The following is a 26,792-nucleotide window of genomic DNA, read 5'->3' as shown; positions in this document are numbered from 1 at the left end:
TGGGGGAAAAATTAATTTAGGGTGATTCCAGGTTGTGCTGCAATGATTATCTTTGAGAATACTTCTTTTGACACCCATGGGAGGATATTTGTGCAGCATGTAATTTCCTAGAAGTGAGACCAGTGGGAAAAAGCCTCAATGCAATTTACATGTTGAAAGTCTTTGCCAAATCTCCCCCCTGCCACACCCCTTAGTTGAACTCATTTATACCAGTGTTGATGAGAAAGGATTCTCACAAATCTTCACATTGTGTTGCCCATTTTCCTGACAGTTGGCAAACTCAGTGAAGATGACATGGGCATACCTCTAACTATGAAGAAGGCTGAACATCCTTTTATATATTTGAATACCTTTAGTATTCCTTCTTTTTTTCTTTTCAGTGGGTCTGTTTCTGTGAGCTGCCTATTCATGTCCTTTGCCATTTTTATTTTGGCAAATAAGAGTTTGCGCTTTTTTTCTCACTGAAAAAATTAGTATTATGTATTATATATTATGTAAAATGTTATAATGCATGCCCTTTATCTGTCACTTAAGTTGCATATATTTTTCTCACTTTTAAAAATCTGACGTTCAACTTTATGCATGGATTTTTTTTTTTACTATTCAAATAACTTAATTTTTTCATAGCCAGATTTGTTGTGTTTAGATTTTATTTTATTTTATTTATTTAAATTTTATTTTTGGCTGCGCTGGGTCTTCGTTGCTGCGCGTGGGCTTTCTCTAGTTGTGGGGAGCGGGGGCTACTCTTTGTTGCAGTGCACGGGCTTCTCATTGCAGTGGCTTCTCTTGTTGCAGAGCACGGGCTTTAGGTATGCGGGCTTCAGTAGTTGCAGCACTCGAGCTCAGTAGTTGCGGCACTCGAGCTCAGTAGTTGCGGTGCACAGGCTTAGTTGCTCCGCGGCATATGGGATCTTCCCGGACCAGGGCTCGAACCCGTGTCCCCTGCATTGGCAGGTGGATTTTTAACCACTGTGCCACCAGGGAAGTCCCTATTTTTAGATTTGGGATTTGCGTCTTGCTTAAAGAGATTTTCCTTACTTTGCAATTATAAAACAAAATTTCCAAATTGCAGTCTTATGGTTTCATTTTTGAATGGCTATGGAATTCATCAAATACATTTTTAGTAGCATGGAGATGTTCTTGTACCTCCTCTCCTCGGACATGCGAATACTGTGATCTTGATGACTAGACTTCCTAGCATTGAACCGTCTTTGCCCTCCTGGCCCAAGGTCCACTTAATCCTGGTATAGGTGTTGTGTTCTTTCAATCTTCAGCCTGATTCTGTTGGTAAATTCTCACTGCTGTGTTTTTGCCCTGTTGTTCACAAATGAAATCAGTTTGCAGTCCCCCCCCCCACTCCTAAATGTAATGTATTAAAGCAGGTTTCCATGACAACACAGGAGTCAGGACTTACATTTGGTTTCCTGCTTTAATGTAACAGAAAACTGCTAGATTGAGGGAGATTGTCCCCGAGGGACCGGCTAAAGGAAGCCCCCAGTAGGGTGGTGGTGGGCCTCCCTTAGCCCTCCTTGATGGACAACAAAAGTAGAGTATTTGGTGTTTATATTCATGAACGATGAAAAGATCTCTCTCATTACATCATGCCTTCAAAGTATGGTGTGCTTAAATGTCAGACCAAAGCCAATCTAAGAGAAACACAAAGCCAAACAAAAAGTCCCAAATGGTTTTTCAAAACCTTTAAAACTTTAAATTTTGACATGATGTCAGACTTCCAGAAAAGCTGCACGAATAGTACAATCAATCCTTATATGCACACTTTTAGCCAGATTTACCAATTTTATCACGCTTTCTATCACATCTGCTTTGTTCCGTCTCTGTCTCATTTTTGTTTTCTGAACCATTTGAGAGTAAGTTCCAGATATTATACTCCTTAACCCCTGCGTACTTCATTCAGTGTGTATTTCCTAAAGCCGGGGACATTCTGTTACGTCACTTCAGTACAATGATCAAAATTAATATTGATACAATACCATTGTCAGATTGACACACCCTTTTCAGTCTTCCCCAATTGCTCCAGTAATATCTTTTATTACAGAAGAAAATCCAAGAGCAACTTTGATCACTTAGTTAAGCCAGCTCTCTCCTCCATGAAGCTTCTATTTTTCCTTTCTTTTATTATTGACAAGCGTCCTGCAGCGAGATACTTGCAGACCGTGGAAATACCCTGTTACTTTTCAGACTTCCAACCATCACTTAGCATTCGTGGATGGCTCTTACCGGAACCAATTATTTTGGAGATTAGCAAATGGTGATTTTCTACTTCCATTCTATTGATTTTAATAAAAGGCAGAGGTTGACTTTCAACTTTTAGATGATTGTATTTTTTTGGGGGGGGCACGGTGGTTTACAAAAGAAACAATGAGTTTTTTTCGGGAAGTGGGTGTGTCTTCATTTCCATCCAGCAAGTCACAACTACAATGATTCTCTTGACTTTATCCCCAACATGGAAGTCTTGCAATCTGAAAGATTTCCAGAGAGCATCACGTCCCCCGGAATTTCAGCAAATGCCACTGGCCTGGAATTGTTGGTGGCTTTTGGGGGCCCCTGTGGATCAGAGGGAAGCCCCTCAAAGAAGGGGAACAACATTGATCAGACCCACAATTCTTGGTACTCTGGGACTGCAGTTGCCTCTTGTCTGTTCTCCGTGGGTCCATTCTTGCCCCATTGTCCACAGTGAGATATTATTGGAAAGAAAATCTGATTGTGTTAACCTTTCGGTGTAACCCTCTAATGCATCCCCGTTGCTTTCAGGATAAAGGTGGTGGTGGGGACAGCTCTTCACATGGCATATCAAGATTCTACCCTGTCTAGCTCAGTTTCCCCTCTTTTCTTTCTGTGTTCCAGCTACAATGCCTGGTTCAGTTGTGAGAACACCAACCTGTCCTCCTCTGGGCCTTTGCACATGCTGTTCCCTCTGCCTGGAACACTTCCCTGCTGCTTCCCTGGGCTGGTTTCTCCTCAACCTCAGATTTCAGTTCAAAAATCACTTCTTCGGAGGATCCTTCAGTGTCTCCCCACCCCACCTTATAACACATCTGATGTATAATTAATGGCCTTCTCCCCCACTGGATTGTGAGGTCTACAAGGAAATGGATGGTGTTTATTTTGCTCCCTGCAAATCCTCATTACTTACTGCATGTTGATTCTTCCATTCAACAAATATTTATTAAGCAATGGATATGTCAGGCACCGGGTATAAAATTGTGAACAAGACAGACAAGATTTCTGCCTTTCTGGGGTGGGGCGAAGACACAGGTAGGGATACTGGCGTGCTGTCAAGAACAGGGAGGGGAACAAAGGGAGGAAGGGCTGGGGAGCGTTTGCAAAGTGTGGTCAGGGAAGGCTCATTGGGACAGAGAGGTGAAGCCAGACACTGGAGGGACAGGAAAGCAGGAATAGGTTTGAGTTAAAAGGACAGTGGGCCCACCTCCTGGCAAATTAATATTTGTTTAATAGACGAGAGAAAGAACGAACGCCCTCAGACAAGAGTTGTGCTGGGTGCTTTGTCATACTTTATTTCTCCTGCAACTCCCCAAATCTGACCCGCAGGTATTGTTCACATGCATCATACAGGTGAGGCTGATCCAGAGAGAGGACTCTGGGTCTGCAGTGTTGAAAAACTGCGTGTGTCCATTTGTGTCATATCCAAGATCTCCACCGCCCGGTTTGCACTTTTGCGAGGTTCTGCACGTTCTCCAAGGGGTCATTTCTCCAACTTGAACCACAGACCGCGCGGAGGGGCCCGGGCCACCAGTACATTGAGCGCACGGGGCGCGCGTGCACGTGGCTGTCCCCAGGGGCCTGCGCTGGGCTGGGGAGTACTCGGGGTAGGACAGGGCGCCCGCGAGGACCAGACTCGCTGGCGGGACCGGGACGAAGGGGAGACGAGCACAACATTTAAGCGAGTAACAAAAAAACCGAGTAACCTAGATAAACAATATTTTAATGCAATATTTTTAAAAAATCAAAATGAATTTTCCAAAGTCCCATGATGAACAAAATAGCAAAACGTTAAACACAGGATCCGTCTCGCTGGGTCGGGCATCTGGGGCGCCCCCAGGCTCTGAGACGGGAGTCACGGGGCTGGAAGGGGCGCTCCGGCTGGGCAGGGATCTGTGGCGCCCCCTCGGCTAGGGCGCGCCGGGGGCCTCCAGCGCGGGGCCCAGGACAGGGACGCTGGCGGGTGGGGCGGGGCGGCGCCTCCCCCGTGTCGGTCCTCCCTCTACCCCTCTCGGGCCTCTCCCGGGCGCCGAGTCCCTTCCGAATCCGGATCCGCGCCGCCTTTTCCCGCGGCCCGCACGGGGCCCAGCTGACGGGCCGCGTTGTTTACTGGCCGAGCAGCCCTCGCTCCCGCCGCCCGCTCGCCACCCGCCTGCCCAGGTGCCCGCCCGCCTGTCCGCGCGTCCGTTTGTCCGCGCGTCCGAAGATCTGAGCCCCCGAGCGCTCGGGGCCGAGAGCCAGGAGGCAGGGGCGCAGCGCCGCGCTCGGGGCCCTGAGATCGCGGGACGGGGCCCGGGCCGCGGTGGCCCGGAGTCGGGGCCGCCTCCACCGGGCCGCGTTGCCGGATTTGCAGCGGCGGAGGCCGCGCGCCCCTCCTGGGGCTGTTTCAAGGACCCTCCCGGGCGGAGGCTGCGGCCCCTGGGCCGCCCGCGTGGAAGAGAAGGACGCGCGGCCCCCAGCGCCTCTCGGGCGGCTGCTTTGGAGCATGCACCCCTCGGGCCGGCGCCGCGCGCTCTGATCCATCCGGACCCCGCGCTCCCGTAGCCATGGGCGCCGGGGGCGGGCGGGGGGCGGCGGCCGTGCCACTGCTGGTGGCCGTTGCCGCGCTGCTGGTGGGCGCCGCGGGCCACCTGTACCCTGGAGAGGGTGAGTCTGGGGGTCCGGGAGTGGGCGGGGACCAGCGCGGTGGGGAGGGGACCCTTTGCCAAAATGGAACCCCTGCTGTGGACTGAGAGCCCTCCTCCGTGGGAGGGCGGGTGGCCGGGACTGTAGCTCCAGCCTCGCGGGGGGCGGGAAGCCGCTGACCTTGGCCTTTGCCCGCCTGGGCTCGCGGCTCCACGCTCCGCGTGCGGGCCCCGGGCTGGAGGAACCTTGCCCTAGTGCTCGCCCCTCCACGGGCGCCTCCCCCGAGCGCTCCTCGGACCTGTGCCGTGCCTGGACCTCCCCGAGCCCAACTGGCTCCGGAGACGGGACACGCGTCCTGAGTCGCCTCTGAGAAGTGGGGTTATTGGACACTCTCGGACAGCCAAGTTCCTGGGGCACAGACGGTTTGGAGCCAGAGTCGAGGGTGACGGACTGGGGAGGGGGTCCCTCGAGGGTCCCTGCTGGTAGGTGACGCTGCCCGGGGCGGGGAACTGTAGAATCCACCCCCCTCTTCCTCGTATCTAGACCCATGGCTACCCCGACTTCAGGTCCATGTTTACACTCTTGGGTTCTGTTTCCAGATATCGGGAGGCAAACTCTAGCGCCTTGGCAACAGCGCAGTTGTAGTAGCAGAGGTAGTGTCGGCTTTAATGATTATTGTAGTTAGTGTCACCAAATGCCACGGGCTGGTCGGTCTTATCTCTCTGGACCTTTTTTTTTTTTTTTTGAGATTTTTTTGATGTGCACCATTTTGAAGTCTGTATTGAATTTGTTACAATGTTGCTTCTGTTTCACGTTTTGGTTTTTTGGCCGCTAGGCATGTGAGATATTAGCTCCCCGACCAGGGATCGAACCCTCACCCACTGCATTGGAAGGGGTAGTCTTAACCAGTGGACCGCCAGGGAAGTCCCTCTTTCTGGACCTTTGCGGCGGCCTCTTGAGGCTGATACCGTTGTTGGTCCATTTCGTAGGGAGTAAACTGAGGCTCAGGAAGGACACATAACTCACTTGCCCCAAAGTCAGTGCCAGAGGGAAAAACGAACCTCTCCAGTGGTGCCAGGGCCCAAGGCTCTGGACTGCTGCCCACGGCCCATGTCCCCCCTAATAACCCTCCTCCTCTGCCCTTTTACCTGTCAGCTCCGGGAGGTCTCTAACCTGTGGTCATTCCAGCCCCCAAAGCCTCCCTCCTGAGTGTCCCTGTGCTGGCAGCCACCAGGGGCAAATCCCAGCATCCTTCTTGGGCTTCACAGCAGGTCTTCCCGGCTGCAGGTCGAGGACGGAAGAATCGTTTAAGAGAATGTAGCTGGGGTTTCCCACCATGATGGCTCAGGCCCTGCTTTCAAAATATCTGTTGGGTTACTTCTTCAGATTTCGCCATAAAAGGAGATCAGTCATGAGGAGGAAGGGGTCAAGGAGGGAAGAAACTGAAGTTCCTGAGCTCCCTGACGGTGAGCGAGGGGCGTGAGAAAGCACACGCAGGCTCTGGAGTTGACAAACCGGGTTTGCTGAGCCCCTTTGCCAGTTAGGCACTGTCTCCAAGCACCCTGGTATACAGTGCGTGCTTCATGAAGGAGGGTGGCAAGTGGTTTAGGGTCTTGTTAAAAAAGTCCGAGACCAGTTGTTAGGCTTTGCGTATGTGTGTGTGGGCTCACCCCTGTATGTTTCCTTGCTTCTCTGTTCCTGGTAGCTTTGGTAATTAACAGTGGATTTGTGCCTGGGCTTTCAGGGGTCCGTAGATGGATTTTTCCGCTTCTTACTTGTGTACAGTTTCCACAGGGGCAGAGGTTTACGTTTCTTTCGTTCACTGCTACATTTCCAGAGCCTAGAGCAGTCCCTGGCACCTAGTAGGTATTTGATAAATATTTGTTCTAGATTCAACTCCTATCCTTCCTGTCCTCCCCAGGAGTCCAAGTCACAGCTGCTTTATTCTCCAAATAACTCCTAACTAAAGAGAATATAAGCAAACACTCAGCGGGCGCCGTTCTATACACTTTGCATAGGTAATCTCGGTTAATCCTCACCACGGTGCTGGGAGGTAAGGCTTACTGTCCTTTTGGAAGGTGAGGAACTTTGGCGAGATGGCAGAGCTGTGATTAGAACCCCAGTCTGTTAATAAAAGGTTTCTTAATAAAAGGTTCTTCTTTGGAGTCTGAACCTCCCCACCCCCGTGGTAAAGGTTAACAAAATACTACTGAATAGATGACATGTGATGCCCTTTGGAGGTTTAGGGAGGGGCGTGAAACTTTACAGATGGCTTATCTCCAACAGCAACCAATATGGCATCTTGGCTGGGGTGGGTGAGGGTGGGGTAGAGGGAAATCAATGGGATTTTTAAGGACTGAGGACTCAGAGATGTCACATGGTGTGTGCCGTCCCACTTCGTCCCCCCATGGAGTCTGTGGCTTGGCTGACCTGGGCAATGGCTTTCCCCTCCATTTCTCCTCGGGTTGATCCGCTCCGGCCCGAGATGACCCGGGGCATTGCAAAGTCAGAGAATGAAGGCAAAGTGGGATTAATTACAGTGAAAACCCACAGAGTTTCGGCGGGGGTGGAGGGGTGGGCAGTGAGTTGTATAGTTGAGGTGTGAGATGCTGCTTTCAGATCCCACCGGATGTTTCTCCTGTGTGTTCTCTTGTGTGCTCCGGGACGCTTAGAGCAGAACTTCCGCTCGCCGGGTCACCTCCCTGGGGTTCTTCCCAGCCTTTGCTTCCCTCCTGGTGACCCACCCCTCGCCCTTGCCCCACTTACTCATAGAGGTCATTGGGGTGAGCCCCCTGGGGTCCCCACCTCACTCCACTCCATCGTTGACTTCCTTTCTTTTTTGATTAGAGCGGAACCTCTTGACTACTCTGCTCTCGACATATGGGGTTGGAGAGCTCTTGGTTGCAGGGGGCTGTCCTGTGTATCTTAAGATGTTGAGCGCCATCCCTCATCTCTAGACGCCAGTAGCAATTCCCCTCTCCAAGTCATGACCACCAAAAGTGTCTCCAGACATTGCCAACTGTCCTAAGAATCACTGCATTTGGGGAGATAACTTTTTCCTTCTCTAGGACACTTACCCACCTGGGTCCCCTGCTCTCTCCCCTCTGTTTGTTCAGGGATCTCCATCTACCCAGGAGCCTTTCTCTTTTCAGCCTATAAACGCTCAATACTCCCCTGGGCCCAATTACTCACCACTTACCTCTCGCCTTCCCCTGCCAAGCCTCCCCTCCAATGGGTCCCCACCGCCCTCGCTCTCTCACCTTTCACCCACTGCTCTGCCCACGGCATCTGGCTTGTGTCTCCATTGCTTTGCCCATGGCGCGAGAGAAGGTCATCCCTCACCTCCCAATTGTAGCCTCACCCCAGCTGACTTCTCTGGGTTTTGCCTCCCACTGGAAGGCACCGTCTCCTGGTGAGCTTTCACCTGTGTCTGACTTCTCCCATCCTCTTTCTTCCTTTCCTCTGCTCCTTTCCTAGACTAAGATATTAGACCCTTCTTCATAGAGGGCCATTCTCTACCCTTGACTCTCTCTGTCTCACTCGGTTTTTAATTTATATATGGTCAAAGCCTTTATCTAGAACAGGGGCCAAATCCTGCCCACCCACGCCAGTTTTTTTGTAAATAAAGTTTTACTGGCACGCAGCCATGCCCATTCGTTCATGCACCCTCTGTGGCCGCTTTTGTGCTCCACAGGCAGAGCTGAATAGCTGTGAGCGCGTGGCTACCAACAATATTTACACTTGGGCCCTTTCCAAAGTTTGCCAACTCCTGATTTAGAACAAACTCCTTGAGAATCATGATGACATACCTCATAGCTTGTGTGGTCCCTGATACAACTTTGAATGAATCAAGTTAAATGAAGCGCCCGGGGATGCTGTGTTTTCCCCTTTACGGAGCAAGCTGTATTAAAGAAATTTATACCATGTGCTGTGCTGAATGTAGGGGTTCCGATGGTGAGAAAATAACAGTGATGTTCCCTCCTTGTGTGTGTGTATGATCTTTGGATTTATTTGTTTAAACAGTCTTCTTGGCATTGAACGAGGATTCCGTGCTCCTGGCCCTGTCTCTAGTACCAAAAGAAAGTGGTATCTGCTATGAGATGTTCTCTTGAGACCCGCCCTTATGTTAATTTCTATTAAGAACACATCGGGGTGGCTTGGGTTATGTTTTGCAACTTAAAAACCATATTTATGGGACTTCCCTGGTGGTCTAGTGGTTAAGACTTCCCCTTCCAATGCAGGGCATGCGGGTTCGATCCCTGGTAGGGGAGCTAAGGTCCCACATGCCTCCCGGCCAAAAAAGCAAAACATAAAACAGAAGCAATATTGTAAAAAGTTCAGTAAAGGCTTTAAAAATGGTCCACGTCAAAAAAAATCTTAAAAAAGCCGTATTTATGATTTTCAAATTAAAATAATAACAGGTAGTGCATTCTCATTGCCAAAAAAATTATGAAAGTATAGAGAGGAAAAAAACCAGAGTCCCCCTTTGTCCCTAAAACCATTGCATTTCTGTCCTGGGAAATGACCATGCTATCAGTTTGGTGTATATCTTTATTTATTTATTAAACAAATTTTTTTTTAACATAAGTACTGGCCAATGAATTTTTTTTCCTTTTTTTTTTAAAGTTTATTTTTTCTTGTGTGACTTTTTAAAAAAATAAATTTGTTTATTTTTATTTTATTTATTTTTGGCTGTGTTGGGTCTTTGTTGCTGCGCACGGGCTTTCTCTAGTTGCGGCCAGCGGGGGCTACTCTTTGTCGCAGTGTGCGGGCCTCTCATTGCCGTGGCTTCTTTTGTTGTGGAACACGGGCTCCAGGCACGCGAGCTTCAGTAGTTGTGGCACGTGGCCTCAGTAGTTGTGGCGCTCAGGCTCTAGAGCGCAGGCTCAGTAGCTGTGGCGCATGGGCTTAGTTGCTCCGCGGGATGTGGGATCTTCCCAGACCAGGGCTCGAACCCGTGTCCCCTGTATTGGCAGGCGGATTCTTAACCACTGCGCCCACCAGGGAAGCCCGGTGTGTATCTTTAAACATTTTTATTTTTAAAATGGTCATACAGTAAAACTGACTTTTTTTTTTGGTGCACAGTTTTTGCATTTTAGCCCCCGCATAGAGTTGTGTGGCTGTCCCCACAGTCGGGATACAGAAATGTCCCATCCATCACCACCCAGACTCCTTCCAGCCATCCCTTTATCGTTATGCCATCCCTACCTCAAACCCCTGGCAACACTGATCCTTCTCCATCCCTATAGTTTTCTCTAGACTTTAAAAAGTATCTTATGTTTGTCTTTCTCTTTCTGACTTACTTCACTAAGTATGACAATCTGTAGATCCCTCCATGTCGCTGCAAATGGCATTATTTTGTCCTTTTTTATGGCTGAATAATATTCCATTGTATATATGTACAACATCTTCTTTATTCATTCCTCTGTCGATGGACATTTAGGTTGCTTCCATGTCCTGGCTATTGTAAATAGTGTTGCAATGAACATTGGGGTACATGTATCTTTTCAAATTATGGTTTTCTCTGGATATGTGCCCAGGAGTGGGATTACTGGATCATACGGTAGCTCTATTTTTAGTTTTCTAAGAAACCTCCATACTGTTCTCCATAGTGGCTGCACCAATTTACATTCCCACCAACAGTGTAGGAGGGTTCCTTTTTCTCCATACCCTCTCCAGCATTTATTGTTTGTAGATTTTTTGATGATGGCCATTCTAAGTGGTGTGAGGTGATACCTCTAAAAAAATGGTACAAATGAACCTATTTACAAAACAGAAATAGAGTCCCAGATGCAGAAAACAAACTTATGGTTACCAAGGGGGAAGTAGGGGAGGGATAAATTGGGATTGACATATACACACTACTATATATAAAATGGATAGCTAAGAATAACTTCCTGTATAGCGCAGGGAACTCTACTCAATACTCTGTAATGACCTGTATGGGAACAGAATCTAAAAAAGAGTGGATATATGTATATGTATAACCAATTCATTTTGCTGTAGAGCAGAAATTAACACAATACTGTAAATCAACTCTACCCCAGTAAAAATTAACTTAAAATATTTTTTAAAGTATCTTATAATTGGATCAATCTTCTTAAAATTGAAAACCTAAGTACTCATAAGATTCTCATGATTCCTGGATTCCATATTTGTGAATTCCCCTATTCACTAAAATTTATTTGTAACTCCAAAATAAATAGCGCTTTAATGGTTATTCCTGGACATGCACCAAGTGGCAAAAAATTGGCATCATCTGACATGCATGTTCCAGCTCAGATCAAACAAGGTGACATCTTGCCTTCCTGTTGCATCTCTCCCCTTGTGAATTCATAAATTCCCAAGGATGAAAACAAATGTCCTTTAAAAAAATGTTTTTAATTGAAGTATAGCTGGTTTACAATTTTGTGTTAGTTTTTGGTGTACAGCAAAGTAATTCAGTTATACGTATGTGTATATATTCTTTTTCAGATTCTTTCCCATTATAAATTATTGCAAGATATTGAATATAGTTCCCTGAGCTATACAGTAGGTCCCTGTTGTTTATGTATTTTATATATAGTAGTGTGTATCTGTTAATCCCAAACTCTTAATTTATCCCACCCCCTTCCCTTTGGTAATCATAACTTTGTTTTTGATGTCTGTGAGTCAGTTTCTGTTTTGTATATAAGTTCATTTGTATCATTTTTTAAGATTCCACATATAAGCGATATCCCATGATATTTGTTTTTGACTTACTTCACTGAGTATGATAATCTCTACGTCCATCCATGTTGCTGCAAATGGCATTATTTCATTCTTTTTTTTATGGCCGAGTAATATATTCCATTGTATATAAGCACCACACCTTCTTTATCCATTCATCTGTTGATGGACATTTAGGTTGTTTCCATGTCTTGGCTACTGTAAATAGTGCTGCAATGAACATTGGGGTGCATTTATCAGAGTTTTCTCCAGGTATATGCCCAGGAGTGGGATTGCTGGGTCATATGCTAACTCTATTTTTAGTTTTTTAAGGAACCTCCACACTGTTTTCCATAGTGGCTGCACCAATTTACATTCCCACCAACAGTGTAGGAAGGTTCCCCCAAAATGTCCTTTTTTGTGATGTATTTAGTGCCATGTTTTTCACACTTTCTTGTGCTTTTTGTTGGTGATTTTGTGGTTTACCATGGTCTGCATGCATAGTTCTGAAGTGCTGTCTAGGGTCCCAAGTACTAGAAGGCTGTGACGTACCTGCCGGAGAAAATACATTGGCTGGATAAGCTTTTCTCAGGCGTGAACTGTATAGTGTTTAGTGACTCAACAATGTATATTAAATAAGGTGTTTTTAAACAGAAACGCACATACAACAAGGTTATGGTATTGATGGAGTTGCAAATGAGTGTTCTTGAGAACACTTTGTTCCATAAACAAAGAGAATCTGCTGTAGGTGGTTTCCTATCACTGGGGTTTAAAATTTGTGAAACTGCGTTTGTCCGCATCCGTGTAGAATCCTTTTTGAATGCATCCGCCCTTTTTGTTGTATTTTCATCTGGGCACAAATCCTTGGTTACCTCTCGGAAAGTTCATGAGACGGCACGAAACCCCTGGTCTGTGTCTTGAGGAGGGGTCTCCCGTGTTCTGCTAACCCTGGTGCCAGGGAGCGCCCCAGTGGCTTTCAGGGGTTTAGAAACATATTTCGTTTCTGGCAGAGTGAGGTTTGCTGTTCTGTGTTGCCCAGTGCAGACTGGATATCAGTGCCAGTTGGAGTTCACGGCAGACGGATGAGGATTAAAATTTGATGTCAAATCTGAGTTTTTCTTTCAGTTCCTTAAGGGTGTGGTGTCCCGTCAGGTTTATAGGTTAGCTTCTGTTTTGTGTTCAGGAAGAGCAGCCTGTTACCAGGAGGTTCTTGCTTCTCTCCTATGTCTTTGTGGTAATGTGGAAAACATAGGTACTTTCCAAAAACTGTGTTTGTTAACGGTGCGGAAAAAGGTAGTGGTTGGACACAAAGGGATAGAGGGCAGGGCTCCACCTGTTTTCTGATGGCCTTTCTTGATTTCTTGTGGCTAATCTGTTTTCAAAGACGTATCCTGTTTCCTTACAGAAGATCAGAAAAGGGGTGAGTTCTCACTGAGGTGTTCCTTCCTAATTATATCCAGTTACATTGTATCGAAGACATCTGCTACTTTTTTGTTCTTGCAAGACTTCTCTTGGTTTTCTTTCTGGTGTCTTCTGTGGGCAGTATCCATCCTTATTTGTACACACGAGGAGGTAGGACTCCTGAAATGTCACGGAAGCCCCTTATCATCTTGTGGTTGGATGTGTGATGTCCTTGGGATTACAGAACTATGGAACTGACTGGAGGAATTAGCCTAGATGTCCCAGAGCTTTCAGACAGGCTTGTAGAAGGTGTTGGTGTCAGTACGACTATGTGTCTTTGGTCCCCTCTCTGGTTCCCTGGCCTTAAATATTGTGCTCGCCAGAGGCACGCCCCCCTTCCATCCTTTTCTCCTCCTGGTTTCATCACCTACTCTCATCCCTTCTGCCAGCATCCGCCCCTTTTCCCAAGCTCCAGAGCCACATCTTCCCAGTGCCCTCTGGACCCACATCTGGGAGCATCCCAGAGCCCCTACGGACTCAACATGCCCCAACCTGAGCCTGTTGCCCTTGCCACCCTAAACTGGTCCTCTCCGGTCCTCTCCAGGTTCACTAAGAGAGGGCCCTCACTTCTTCCCCCTCTCTTCCACCTCCCGGGGGACCAAGTCCCCTTGATGCTAATCCCTTGTACCCACCCCCAGAATAGGCCCCCCAGGCCATGCCGTAGATGTGGTCCCAGAGTGCCTCGTCCAGTACCTTCTCTTCCCTGCTGCCAGAGAGAGTTTTCTACTTCCTGCTTTGGTCCTTCTATAGCTGCCAGCTCGGTCCATACCCCTGGCAGTGGAGCCTGGCCTCAGCTGTGTGGTGTGCCATCTCACTTCGCCAGGTTCATGACTGCAGTTCCTTGGGGCTCCCTCTTCTTCCATGTGCTTGCATTTGCTTCCTGTGGCCCAAGCACCCTTCTTCCCCCTTTTCACCCATGGATGCCTGCTTGCTCCTTATGGAACCGGGTCAGAGGCCTCCTTCCTCCCCTCTCTGGCTTCATCACCCACCCCATTCTCCTTCCCTTTCAGTACAGACTGGGTATATCTGTCTGGGTCCCCATAGACATTGGTCTGCACATTGGAGGTGCGTTCTAGTGAAACACTGAGTGCATGGGAAATGAAACCATACTCCTAAGTGTGGGTTGGAGGAGGAATTGATACATGTTTGTCCAAAGCAGGAAGCAAAGTCTAGCCCAGAGGGGGCAGGTCCTGGAGAGGATAGGATGGCTTGAAGTTAGGAGCAAAAGGTTTGGCTGAAAAAGAACTGCTATGGTCTGAATGGCCACCTCCCTCCTCCCCATTCATGGGTTGCAACCTTAACCCCCAACGTGACCGTATTTGGAGAGAGAGCTTTTACAAGGTAATTAAGGTTAAACGAGGCCATAAGAGGACGGCCCTAAACTGATAGGACTGGTGACCTTAAAAGAAGAAGGAGACAGAGAAAGATCTCTCCCTTTCTGCACGCATTCACCAAGGAAAGACTACGTGAGGACACAGTGAGAAGTCGGCCGTCTGCAAGCCAGGAAGAGAGCTCTCACCAGAAATTGACCATGCTAGCTAGCTACCTTGATCTTGGACTTCCAGCCTCAGAGCTGTGAGAAATAAATGTCTGTTGTTTAACCCCACCCGTCTATGGCATCTGGTTATTGGAGCCCAAGCTGACCAAGACAAGAACTGAGGTCAGAAGTGGCTCTGAAACACAGCATCTAGGAACTCAGGTAGACTAGATGGGTGTGGGTCTAGCTTTCTTTGAAATTCGTGGGGGCCAGTCCACCGTGCTTATGAGGTTCCCTCTAGCAACAATCCACAGCCCCAAAGAAGGCATCTGATGGCATTGATCCTGGGACAAAGTGCTCAGAGGAATGGGTGGGGCAGAAGAATGGGAGCTGGAAAGAGCCCCTGCTGGAGAGGTGGCCCAGGTTGGGTAGACAGTACGTCTGTCCTACTTGAGGCCCTATCATATCCTTGGGGACCTTGTTTAAAATGCAGATTCTTGGGCCTGGCTCCCAGAGATATTGATTCATTTGGTCTAGAGCTGGGCCTAGGGATCTGCATTTTAACATACACCTGCTGTCCCAGGTGATTCTGATGCTGTCGGTCCACAGAACACACTTTGAGGAACTCTGTGTGATGGCTAAGGGCACAGGTGCTGGTGCCCTGGGGACCTATGTGATGGACTGAATTGTGTCCCCCCCCCCAAATTAATGTGTTGAAGTCCTAACCCTAACACCTCAGAATGTGACCATCTTTGGAGATAGGGTCTTTAAAGAGGTAATCAAGGTAAAAATGAGATAATTAGGGTGGCCTCTAATAAGACTGATGTCCTTATAAGAGGAGATTAGGACACAGACACACACAGAGGGACGACCGTGTGAGGACACAAGGAGAAGACAGCCATCTACAAGCCAAGGAGAGAGGCCTTAGAAGGAATCAATCCTGCTGACACCTTGTTCTTAGACTTCTAGCCTCCAGAATTGGGAGAAAATAAATTTATCTTGTTTAAGCCACCTGGTCTGTGGTCCTTTGTTAGGGTGGCCCCAGTGGACTCATATACTGGGTTTAAATCCCAGGTCTGTCTCCTCCTTGCTTTGTGACCTTGAGGAGGACATGTTCCTCTCTGAGCCTCAGTTTCTTTCCTCTTCTAGAAAATCTATCTGGGCGACAGTTTGCCTGTTGCCTGCACCCTCGGGATATTTACTGCCCTTCCGTTTCCAGCAATTTGCAACAGAATCCATCTCACACGCTCTGGCTGAAGTCAATTTTTATTTTTTAATTTTGGCTGTAACCCATGGCATGTGGGATCTTAGTTCCCCGACCAAGGATTGAACCCGTGCCCCCTGCATTGGGAGCGCAGAGTCTTAACCACTGAACCACCAGGGGATTTCTTGGCTGAAGTCAATTTTAAAGAACCAGTCTTTCAGGCAGGTGGAGAATCTTAAGGGTATCTGGTACCTCGGTGTGCCCAAGTTCTAATTTATGAAGGGAATAAATCTGGGAATTGGTTCCATGCATCTTAGAGTGGAGAACTAATATATGCACGTGGCCAGACCCCAGTTCTCATCTGTTCTTCATACCTTTCGTCATGCGATCGTCATCATTTACAGGTGAGGAAACTGAGGCACACAGAAATTGAGTTTATGGCTCAGGATTATACAGCTGACAGGTGCCCGTGCTGGAATGGGAAGCCAGATCTGTTGGGTTTCTGGCATGCCCTGAAACTGGTATGGGTGGTGGCCTGACACCTGAACCCAAGGCTTGTTGGCTGGCATGCCTGAATTTTGGAACAAGCCCTGTTAAGACTGGAAGTAATGCAGGGAGGAACGTGTGGCCCCAGATACGTCACCAGGGAGCATTTGAAGAACGTCGAGACTAAGGAATGAGTACATTCAGGCTTGAAAGCAGAAGGTATAACTCTAGCATTGTAAAGGAGTTTCAGAATCTTCTAGATACCTCTCTCCCAGATCCTTAGTACCTCTTTGCTGTTTTCATGATAGAGAAAACCAGGGGAGAGGGGACACTTTCCAAGATGGCTCTCATGTCAGTCTTCTCTCCTTCTGGAAAAGTTTTAGATTCTTCTGGCCGAGGGGGAACTTCTAGACCAGCACGGTCCAACAGAACGGTCTGCTTTGATGGAAATGGTCTATAGCTATGCCATCCAATATGGCGGCCACTATCTACATGGTGCTCTTGAAATTATGGCCAGGGCAGCTAAATTTTTACTTTTATTTAACTTTAATTCATTTAAATGTAAAAAATGTGAATGTAAAGTCTTATTTAACATTAGTTGATTGAAATGTCAAAAAAAATCAATGCTTGATTCTGTTATTGAACAACTCTTTTGCTTGGAACAACTTGGGGATACCAAGAACCTACCTTTTCAGTGATTCATTTTGTGAAATCTGCATATACAGATTGAGTATTTCTGATAAAAATGTAGCATCTGAATTGAGACCTGGTGCAAGTGTATAAAACATGTGGCGTTGGGGAGGCATAGTGTGAAAAAAATCCCATAGATTTTTTTTTTTTTGTATTGCTTACATGCTGAAGTGAAGTTTTGGGATACATTGGGTTAAATTAAGAATATTTAATTTCACTGTTTCTTTTTTACCTTTATAGAGATAATTTTAAATTCTGTGTGGCTCGCATCATGTTTCTATTGGATAAGGCTGCTCTAGGCCCTACACACCCTTGTGACCTACAGCGACAGGCTACAGCTCTTGACCTTCCAGTGAAGTAGGCAGAACTTATTGCACTGTTTGTGTAGGTTTTAGTTCTGGTGTTACCTCCTCCGGGAAGCCCTCCTTGATTGTCCTGGACTTAGTCAAATAGCTCATTTTCATTATCTCTTCTAGCCCCTGAAGCTGTCCTTGAATAACTGAGATCTCCTCCTCAGTTATACTTTCAGTTGATTTGGGTAGTTAATAGCAACTAGTAGTCTGTGAGATCCAGGGCAGACTCTATCTTATTCCTTTTATTTATTTTTTTAAACATCTTTATTGGAGTATAATTGCTTTACAATGTTGTGTTAGTTTCTGCTGCATAACAAAGTGAATCAGCTATATGTATACACGTATCTCCCTATCCTATTGTCCTATCCCTCTCGTCCTATTCCTTGAAGCACTTCCAGTCCTTGGAACAGCAGAAACAGGTCCTCAGCAGATAGTTGCTGAAGGAGTGAACGAAAGAAACTGTCTTTAACAAGCTTCCTCCAGGTTGTCACTGCATGAACATTATTTCATTGTTTCCTTATTTAAGTCAGATTCACCTGCTTCTTAATTTGGTATGTTTTTAAAGAACAAAGACAGAGAAACTGTAACATAGTTCAGGCATAAACTTTGCATTTAATTGCTGGGTTGAAATCCTAGCATTACCCCTTAAAACTCAGCCTGTGTGAGTTTGATTTGCTCATCACAAAAATGGGCATGGACCACATTTCGTGTATCCGCCTCCTCTGGGATTATTCTGAGAATTCATCAGGAGAACGTACCTGCCAGAACATGGCCAAGTGCTTTACATGGGAATTGTTATTAGCTGTCACCAGGACCCCCCATCCTCCCCCGGTCCTCATGGTCCTTCCCTTCCTGTGTGTAGAGTGCTGATTAACCAGGTGTCACTTACTGAGGACCTGAAGCATCTTTCAGTTCCCACCCAGAGGTATTAAAAGCCAGTACGAGGTCTGACATCTACTGCTGGCACCATCTCTAACATCCTCTGGGTATTTTCTGTTCACGCAGTGAATTGCTCTATTGTCTTAGACTAATAGGGACACGTACAGCTTTAATGAGTTGAGTTAGAGTCCTTGGAGATTTAAAAGAAAAAAGCAGTTCTTTGTTGTCCACTACAGTTATAGTTGTTTAATTTTTTAATAACAACTTTACTGAGATCGAATTCAATACCATACAATTCACCCATTTAAAGTTTAAGTTTAGTGGTTCTTAGTACATTCACAGAGTGGGGCCACCATCACTACAATCAATTTTAGAACATTTTCATCACCCCCCAGAGAAATCACATACTCCTGAGCTGTCACTCCTCATTTTCCCCTCTCAAAGCCCCTTGAAACCACTAATCTACTTTCTAGGGATTTGCCTATTCTGGACATTTCATGTAAATGGAATCATGCCACATGTGGTCTTTTGTGACTGGCTTCTGTCACTGAGCCTGATGTTTTCAAGGTTCATCCCTGTTGTAGCAGCTGTCAGCGCTTCTCCCCTGTTATTGCTGAATTATCTTCCTTTGTATGGACATGCCACATTCTGTTTATTCATTTGTCAGTTCATGGACATTTGGCTTGTTTCCACTTTTTGGCTATCATGAATAATGATGCTCTGGGCATTTGTACACACATTTCTGTGTGGACCTATGTTTTCATTCCTCTTGGGTATCTACCTGGGAGTGAAGTTGCTGGGTTATATGGTAACTCTTTGCTTAACCTTTGGAGGGACTGCTAGTCTATTTTCCACAACAGCAGCTGTACCGTTTTCCATTCCCACCAGTAATGTAGGAGGGTTCTGATTTCTCCACATCCTCGTCAACACTTGTTATTGTCTGTCTTTTTAATTTTAGCCATCCTGGTAGGAGTGAAGTGGTATCATTGTGGTTTGGATTTACATCTCCTGGATGTCCAACAGCTGGCTAATCTTTGAATGCATATTCGTATCTGATTTTGGTTCTGACACAACTTGGGGAGGATGGTGGGCTGGTGTTCTTTGTACCTGTATCGATTTCACAATTTCGTGTGCGTGTGTGTGTAAAACATAGAGTGTGAGGCTCAGGCTTGAGAAGCCCAGACCTGTGGCTGAATCTAAGCTGTATACTGACAGATATAATACAGGACACCAAGTTAAATTTGAATTTAACATAAACGATGAGTAATTTTTAAGGATAAGTATGTCTCAAACATTGCATGGGATATACTTATCCTAAAAGGTACTTGCTGCTCATCTGAAATTCATAGTTAACTGGGCGTCCTGCATTTTTATTTGCTAAATCTGGCAACCCTGAATGTTACTGGTGGGTCATCTGTCCTTGACTGATTGGTTTTGCCTCCTAGAGATCCAGTTTTCCCTTCTGTGGGGTGCGGATGAAGCTTGTTGGGAGGTGTCAGTGGCGTGGTACCTGTCCAGACCTCTGTATGTAGATGCCGTTGATGTGACTGAAGCTGGGAGCCTCAGCCTTGGGTGGCATGAGTGTGTGGGGCTGGAACTGCCATCCTGGTCCCCTTGAAGCTGCCTCCCAATTTCTGAGTGAGTGAGTGTATGTGTGTGTGTTTGCGTTTTGGCAAGGAGAGGCTGTCTGAAGAATTCAATTCTACTGAATGTTAACTCCAATATAAGGAACACAGGAGGAGGGAAAGATCCAAATAAGTATATGGAGGAAAGGAAATCAGAGAAGGCTTCCTGGAGGAGGTGACATTTGAACTGGATCTTGAAGGATGATGAGCTGGATTTCAAAATAGGGAGCTAAGGTATAAAGGACTTTGACAGTCAGAGGGGCTAGGGCTACCCTGTTTAGTCCAGTAACCACTAGCTACATGTGTCTATTTCTGTTTACACTATCTAAAGTAAAATCAAATATTCAGTTCCTCAGTCTTATATCAGTCGCATTTCAAGGGCTAGACAGCCACAAATGGCTGGTGGCTTCCATAATGGCCAGTGCGTATATAGAACATCTCTATCATTGCAGAAGTTCTGTTGGACTTTTTTGGACTGAGGCAAGGGTCACCAAACTACCACCCCAGGGGGAAACACCAACCCACAGCCTGCTTTTATAATAAAGTTTTATTGGAATACAGCCATATCCACTCACTGTCTCTGGCTGCTTTTGAGCTATAATGGCGGAGTGGAGTAGTCTAAACAGAGACTGACTGCAAAGCTGAACGTATTCACTATCTGAGCCCTTATAGAAAATATTTTCCCACCGTGGTCTAGGGGAATGAAGGCACGGAGCCTAGAGGTGACACCGTGATATGTTTGGGAGAAATGAACAGCAACAAAATAGCTGACATTAATTGAGCACATACTGTGTGCCAGCCACTGCTTGGGTGCCTGCATTATTTCACTTATTCCTCTTCATAGGTCATGTTATAGGGAAGGCTTGGGAAGGCCCCCTTGGAATTGGAGAGTAGTGGGCAGGCCTGTTTCACATGGTGCAGGGGGTGGTGGGGCAGAACCTTGAGGGCCGCGAGAGGAAAGTGCAGGGTCATGGGGAGACATAGAGGGTGTCCGAGCAAGGGAGGGACCACCTGCAGGAGAATGGGTGTGCAGGGTGTTTGTGCAGGGGAGATCAGAGTCTCTGGGAAGCCCTTGCCACACCCAGGTAAAAGGTAATTAGACCTTGGCTGCCTGCCAGGAGGGCGGGTTGGGAAGGAGTGTTAGGAAAGTGGGAGAATTGACAAAACAAAGTCAGCTCCTTGCCCCATTTCTGTTTTTTTTTTTTTTTTTTTGCGGTACGCGGGCCTCTCACTGTTGTGGCCTCTCCCGCTGTGGAGCACAGGCTCCGGACGCGCAGGCTCAGCGGCCATGGCTCACGGGCCCAGCCGCTCCGCGGCATGTGGGATCTTCCCGCACTGGGGCACGAACCCGTGTCCCCTGCATCGGCAGGCGGACTCTCAACCACTGCGCCACCAGGGAAGCCCTCCTTGCCCCATTTCTGATGTGGGCACCTTTATCCCCATAAATCCATTTCCTGAAGATCTTCCACACCAACTCACTGGGGACGGCTCCCCTTTTCCCTTCCACACCTGCTGCATTACTCAATCCCCTGTAATCCCAATGTCTTCATTGCATCATATTTGATGCGATGCTTTTAAGGCTTCTAATGGGTACTGCCAAAGGAATTATGATGATGATGATTTGCCTTTCAGGAGTAATTACTTAGGCACAGACACCTTACAGAGAAAGCCACTGAACTGTAGAATTTACAGGGTGCAGTTCAGAATGAAACCTTGGGACCCCTCACTCAGAAATAATTAAGGATTTCAAGACGGAAGAGCAGTAAGCAGGGCCCTTCTGAGCGGGCGTGGGACCCAGGTCACATGCCCATGTGGCTGGCCCTGCCACTAATTCTTATAAACCATCCGTGGGGTGTTTGTTCACCTGTCTTGCTCTCTGCTTGTTTGCGCTTCTAGTGTGCCCCGGCATGGATATCCGGAATAACCTCACCCGGCTGCACGAGCTGGCCAACTGCTCGGTCATCGAAGGACATTTGCAGATCCTATTGATGTTCAAAACGAGACCTGAGGACTTCCGAGACCTCAGTTTCCCCAAGCTCATCATGATCACTGATTACTTGCTGCTCTTCCGGGTCTATGGGCTGGAGAGCCTGAAGGACCTGTTCCCCAACCTCACGGTCATCCGGGGCTCCCGCCTCTTCTTTAACTACGCGCTGGTCATCTTCGAGATGGTTCACCTGAAGGAGCTTGGCCTCTACAACTTGATGAACATTACCCGGGGCTCCGTTCGCATCGAGAAGAACAATGAACTCTGCTACCTGGCCACTATCGACTGGTCTCGCATCCTGGATTCCGTGGAGGATAATTACATCGTGCTGAACAAAGACGACAATGAGGAGTGTGGGGACATTTGTCCAGGCGCTGCGAAGGGCAAGACCAACTGCCCTGCCACCGTCATCAACGGGCAATTTGTGGAGCGGTGTTGGACGCACAGCCACTGCCAGAAAGGTACGTTGAGGTTTTGGGGGGTTCTAAGCCATTTCTCGTGGCTTGTTCATTAGAAAGAAGCTGGAGACATTCACTAGCTCAGGTGGTGGCAAACCGTTTTTGCAAAGACTCAGATGTTAAATACTTTAAACTTTGAGGTCTGTATGGTCTCTGTTGCAACCACTCAGCCCTGCCATTGGAGAGGGAAAGCAGCCACCCTGCAAGGAGGCGCAATAAACAAGTGGGCGTGGCGGTGTTTCAATAAAACTTTATTTACAAAACCAAGTGTCGGGCCGGATTTTGCCAGCTCCTGAGCTAGATGGTTGAATGTTCCTATTGCTTGAGAGACCAGATGAGAATGGGCTTTACTGTCAAAAACAACACAAAACAAAAGCAAATGTATTTCTTACCTGATTCCAGAAGCATGGCTGCTTGGGGTAGACATTTGGAAAAAGAACTGTGTAAAGGATAAAAGCAAAACATCCTTATTTCACAGTTTTGGGGGGATACTTCCTGCTAGTGGCTCCGTTGTGTCTGAATTTAGTTAAGTTTCTCTGTCGTTGGGCATTTAGATTATTTCTTGTTTCCACAAAGAGGGATGAACGTTTTGGTGTCGAAGCTTTATCGAACATTTTTTTTTTTTCCTTCGGGTTTTGCTCTTCCAGAAGTGAAATTTCTGGGTCAAAGTTTCTTGATACCGATTGCCAAATGGCTTTCCGGAAACGTACCAACGGGCACTCCTCCTAGCAGTGGCTGAGAGGGAACACCTTGGCTAGCTTTGAGTGTTGTTTGAAAAATCTTTCATAATTTACTGGAAGGAGGAGCTGGTGTGTTGTCATTGTTTCTATTTGCATTTCTTTGATTGCTATCAGGGTTGAACCTTTTAAAACATGTTTATTTATCATTTGGGTTTTCTCTTCCTGTTCATATCCTTTGTCCATTTATCTTTTAGTACCTTAGTGGTTTTTGAAGTATTAATCTGCATGTTGTTTTCATAGCGAAGACTGTTAACTCTTTGCCAGTTATGTTTTCAGGTGTTTCTGTTCAGGTGTTTTTGACGAATATACTCTGGCTGTCAGTTGCCAGAGAAGCTTAAAATGTTTATGGAGTTCAGAGCTGGGTTTGTGCGTGCCTCTCATTATTTTATGCTTAGAAAGTCCCTTTCTATCCATAAAATGAACGTATTTTTCCTCCAAATTTTCTATAACTTTAATTATTATCATTAAAAAAATTTTTGTCCTGGGCATTTGGGACCTGTTTGTGATTCAAAAGGGTATCCATTTCCCCCCAAATAACTAGTTGGCGTCTCAACCCCAGGTATTGCAGAAATTTACCTGTTCGTCATCAATTTGGGGTCATTTCCGGGTATCCATAAATATGTCTGCCCTTTCTTGCACCGGGGCTGTTACTTTCCTAATACGTATAGTTTATAATGTTTTCATATCCAGGAAGTCTAGTTCCACACACACACTCGTTACTTGTTTATTGTTTTATTGACTTTTTTCACACGTTGTGAAATCCCCTGGGAAGACTTAGCAAATGTGAGATGGAGAAAGTGTGTGGGGGGGAGGGCTTAAGGGTTGTATCACAAGAGATAAGGGAAGGGAGAAAGGAGGGTCTTCTCACCTGAGCCCAAAGCTATGGGGAAGCCACACAGGGTGAGTCCTGAGTAGAATCTATAGACTCAGCAGGGAGGACTCCTTCGAGCCCCAGGGAGTCCTTCCATTCTGTGAATGCTGGAAGGGAGGAAACAGGAGGTGAGAGAGTGGAGACCTCTCTTTTGAGAGGGCGGTTGGTGAAGGAAAAGAGAATCTGGTGGTTTGTAGATATAGGAGGGAACGATGATTATTATATTGTGGAAAAATCTTGAGAACGTCGGTAGGTCAGGGACGCAGAGAAGCCAAGCTGTGACCAAGAAGAAGGATTAAAGCTGGGGCAGAGTCTTGGCTGAAGTAGAGGACCACCCGTGGGTTTGGAATTTTGTAGAACAGGGAGACTTCGAGGTGGGGGTGGGGGTCGGGGTGTGGGTGAATAAGTTGGGTGGGAGAGACCATTCAGATGAATTTGGAGGTGAGGGGGTGGTGTTCTCTAATGGTGAGGGGAGGAGAGGCTGTGTAGGACCTACCATGTTACAAGGACACACAGCTGCAAGGGGAGCCCCGTTATCTTTGTTTTAGAGACCAGAGAGGTTACTTAACTTGCCTAAGGCCACACAGCTAAGAAAAGATGGCTGGGGTTTGCACTGCATCTGAGACACAAAAATAGTGTGTGTGTGTGTGTGTGTGTGTGTGTGTGTGTGTGTGTTGTGTTGTGTGTGTGGGTGCCCCCCTCTGTTTAAAGACGGGTGAGCTACTTCTAGCTGGGGTACCAGGGAAAACAGTGAATAGTCTTTTATCTCAGTGCTCCGTTTTCCAAATTCAGGTTCTTGTTTGAAATGCTCCAGGCTTACATATCTTGAGATATAATTTAAGACATTCCTCTGTGGATTTATTTCTGTACTCATTTTAGTCAAAATATCCAGGACGGTATTATCTGCAAAAATGTCCCTGATGTTTTGAGCAGGTTTTTTTATTTTTAAAATTTTTTATCTTGTGCCTTTGAGAGCAGGACTTGTTTTGCCAGCACTGGGGGTTTCATCACTGAAGAAGGTGTGGTTCTGCACGTACGGCTGTGGCGGAGACCTGCCAGATACCTGTTCCTGGCATCTGGCATCGATGTTTGCTCCTGGTTTGTAATCAGTGGTGGTGTCCCCTAGGGGAAGCGTTGTCCTGTCCTGGTCACAGATGTCAAGAAATGATTGTTTTTTGAACCTACACTCTTGTCTATCAAGAATAACTCAGCTCAGCCTTTTTTCCCTTTCAATTTTTTAATTGTGGTAAAATACACGTAACATAAAGTTTACCATCTTAACCATTTGAAATACACAGCTCAGTGGTATTAAGTACATTCATACCGTCGTGCAACCATCCCCACCATCATCTCCAGAACTTTCTCATCTTCCCAAACTGAAACTCTGTCCCCATGAAACACTGACTCCCCATCTCCTCCCCCAGCCCCTGGCCCCCACCATCTACTTCCCGTCTCTATGGATTTGACTTCTCGAGGGACCTCGTATAAGTGGAATCATGTAGTATTTGTCCTTCTGTGTCTGGCTTATTTCACTGATGATCTCAAGGTTCATCCATGTCGTAGCAGGTGTCAGAATGTCCTTCCTTTTTAGGGCTGAATAATATGCCATTGTATGGATGGACCACATTTTGTTTATCCATTCTTCTATCGACGGACACTTGGGTTGTTTCCCCCTTTTGGTTATCGTGAATAATGCTGCTATGAACCTGGGTGTACATTTCTGGCTTTTAAAATGCTTATGTTTCTTTGTTGTTGTGGCTTACACACCATTTCATGGGATGTTTGAATGCTAAACGGACCGAAATGAGCCTTTAGAAGATACCTCCCTGTCTTAGGCAACAGACACAGACCTGTGAAAACTATCTGGCAAGCCCTCAATTCCCCCAGAATCCTCTCCAACACCTCCTTGAGCCGCTTTCTTGCATGATTGCCAGGTTCTGGAAACATCTAAGGTCTGGTCAGCATTTGGGATGAAGGTGTTGGGTTGTCCTCTGAACACAGTTTAAACATTCTCTAAAATGTCCCTTTTTCCACCTGATCCCAAAACAATGCTGCTTTTGGCAGAGAGAGGAAAAGAAGGTTCTCAGTGGTGAAAGTATTTAAAAGGAAAGTCACTGTGGTGTATGTCTTGAGATGCTTCTTCTCCATCACTCTGTCTACATATTTGGGGTGGAGATGCCAACGGAGGCCAAGTGCAAGGAGCCTTGGATGGGCAGAGTGGAGATGGAGTCTTTGTGAGCTGGGTCGCAAAATGTGTTTATTGTGAACCTACTGTGTGCCAGGTATTGGGGTCCTCAGGGCCACAGTAGGGACAAGCCCCTGCATCCTTGGAGAGGACCTTCTGATGGCAAATATAGACATTGAATATGTGACTGAATGCACTTGTAGGAAGAGTTACAAGAGGGGGATCTGGGGGTGAAAGCATGGGATGGAGCCCTGAACTAGTCTTCAGAAAAAATCTCCCCTCCCCCCACATAGGTGTGTCATAAAGACCCGAAGGTCAGCCTCACTGGACCCGTTTCCAAGTGGTTACGAGAATTGTTCGGAGTCCTGTTTTGCCGGTCATGGCTCATGAGCTGGACCAAACCAGTGTTTCCCCATCTGAAGAGTGAGGATAATTACGGCACCTGCTTGTCAGGGTTGCAGTTTTGGGGGCTAAATGAAATGATGCATGGGGTACACTTATCCCAGCCCTTGACACTTTGTGAATTTTCTGGAAGCTTCTCCTAGACGCCATGAGTCCACTACCCTTTCTGGGCAGACCAGCCACTGGGTAAGTGTCTGCCAAAGCTTGGCTCCATTTCTGACTTTGGCCTTGGGGCAGGCAGAGGAAAGCCCACCGTGTGACCTGCTGATGAGAGCTGGGTGCTCGGACCTGTGGCCCCAGAGGGAAGATCACTGTGCTTACCTGGTGCCTCAGCTTCCGAGGCTCTGGGGACCCCAAGCTCTGGGCTTTCGGTGGGGGGGCGGGGAACAGAAACCACAGGACTTGCTTGACCAGCTGCCCC

The 26,792-nt window shown here is 46.9% G+C and overlaps 1 protein-coding gene across 4 annotated transcripts in view; it reads left to right on the top strand.

Moving 5' to 3' along the window:
- Positions 1-4,319: 4,319 nt before the first annotated feature.
- Positions 4,320-26,792, top strand: part of INSR (insulin receptor) — a 129,468-nt gene continuing 106,995 nt past the window's right edge. For 3 of the 4 annotated variants that reach the window (XM_033400932.2, XM_033400931.2, XM_004277284.3), the window contains exons 1-2: positions 4,320-4,887; positions 21,625-22,176. In XM_033400932.2, coding sequence (XP_033256823.1) covers positions 4,788-4,887; positions 21,625-22,176 — 652 coding nt within the window. In that variant the 5' untranslated portion in view covers positions 4,320-4,787. The remainder of the gene's footprint in view (positions 4,888-21,624; positions 22,177-26,792) is intronic. The other variant, XM_004277285.2, reaches the window with a different exon arrangement.

Source organism: Orcinus orca, chromosome 3 (assembly GCF_937001465.1).
Source record: "Orcinus orca chromosome 3, mOrcOrc1.1, whole genome shotgun sequence".
NCBI classification, from domain to species: domain Eukaryota; kingdom Metazoa; phylum Chordata; class Mammalia; order Artiodactyla; family Delphinidae; genus Orcinus; species Orcinus orca.
This window is presented reverse-complemented; position numbering and strand designations above follow the sequence as displayed.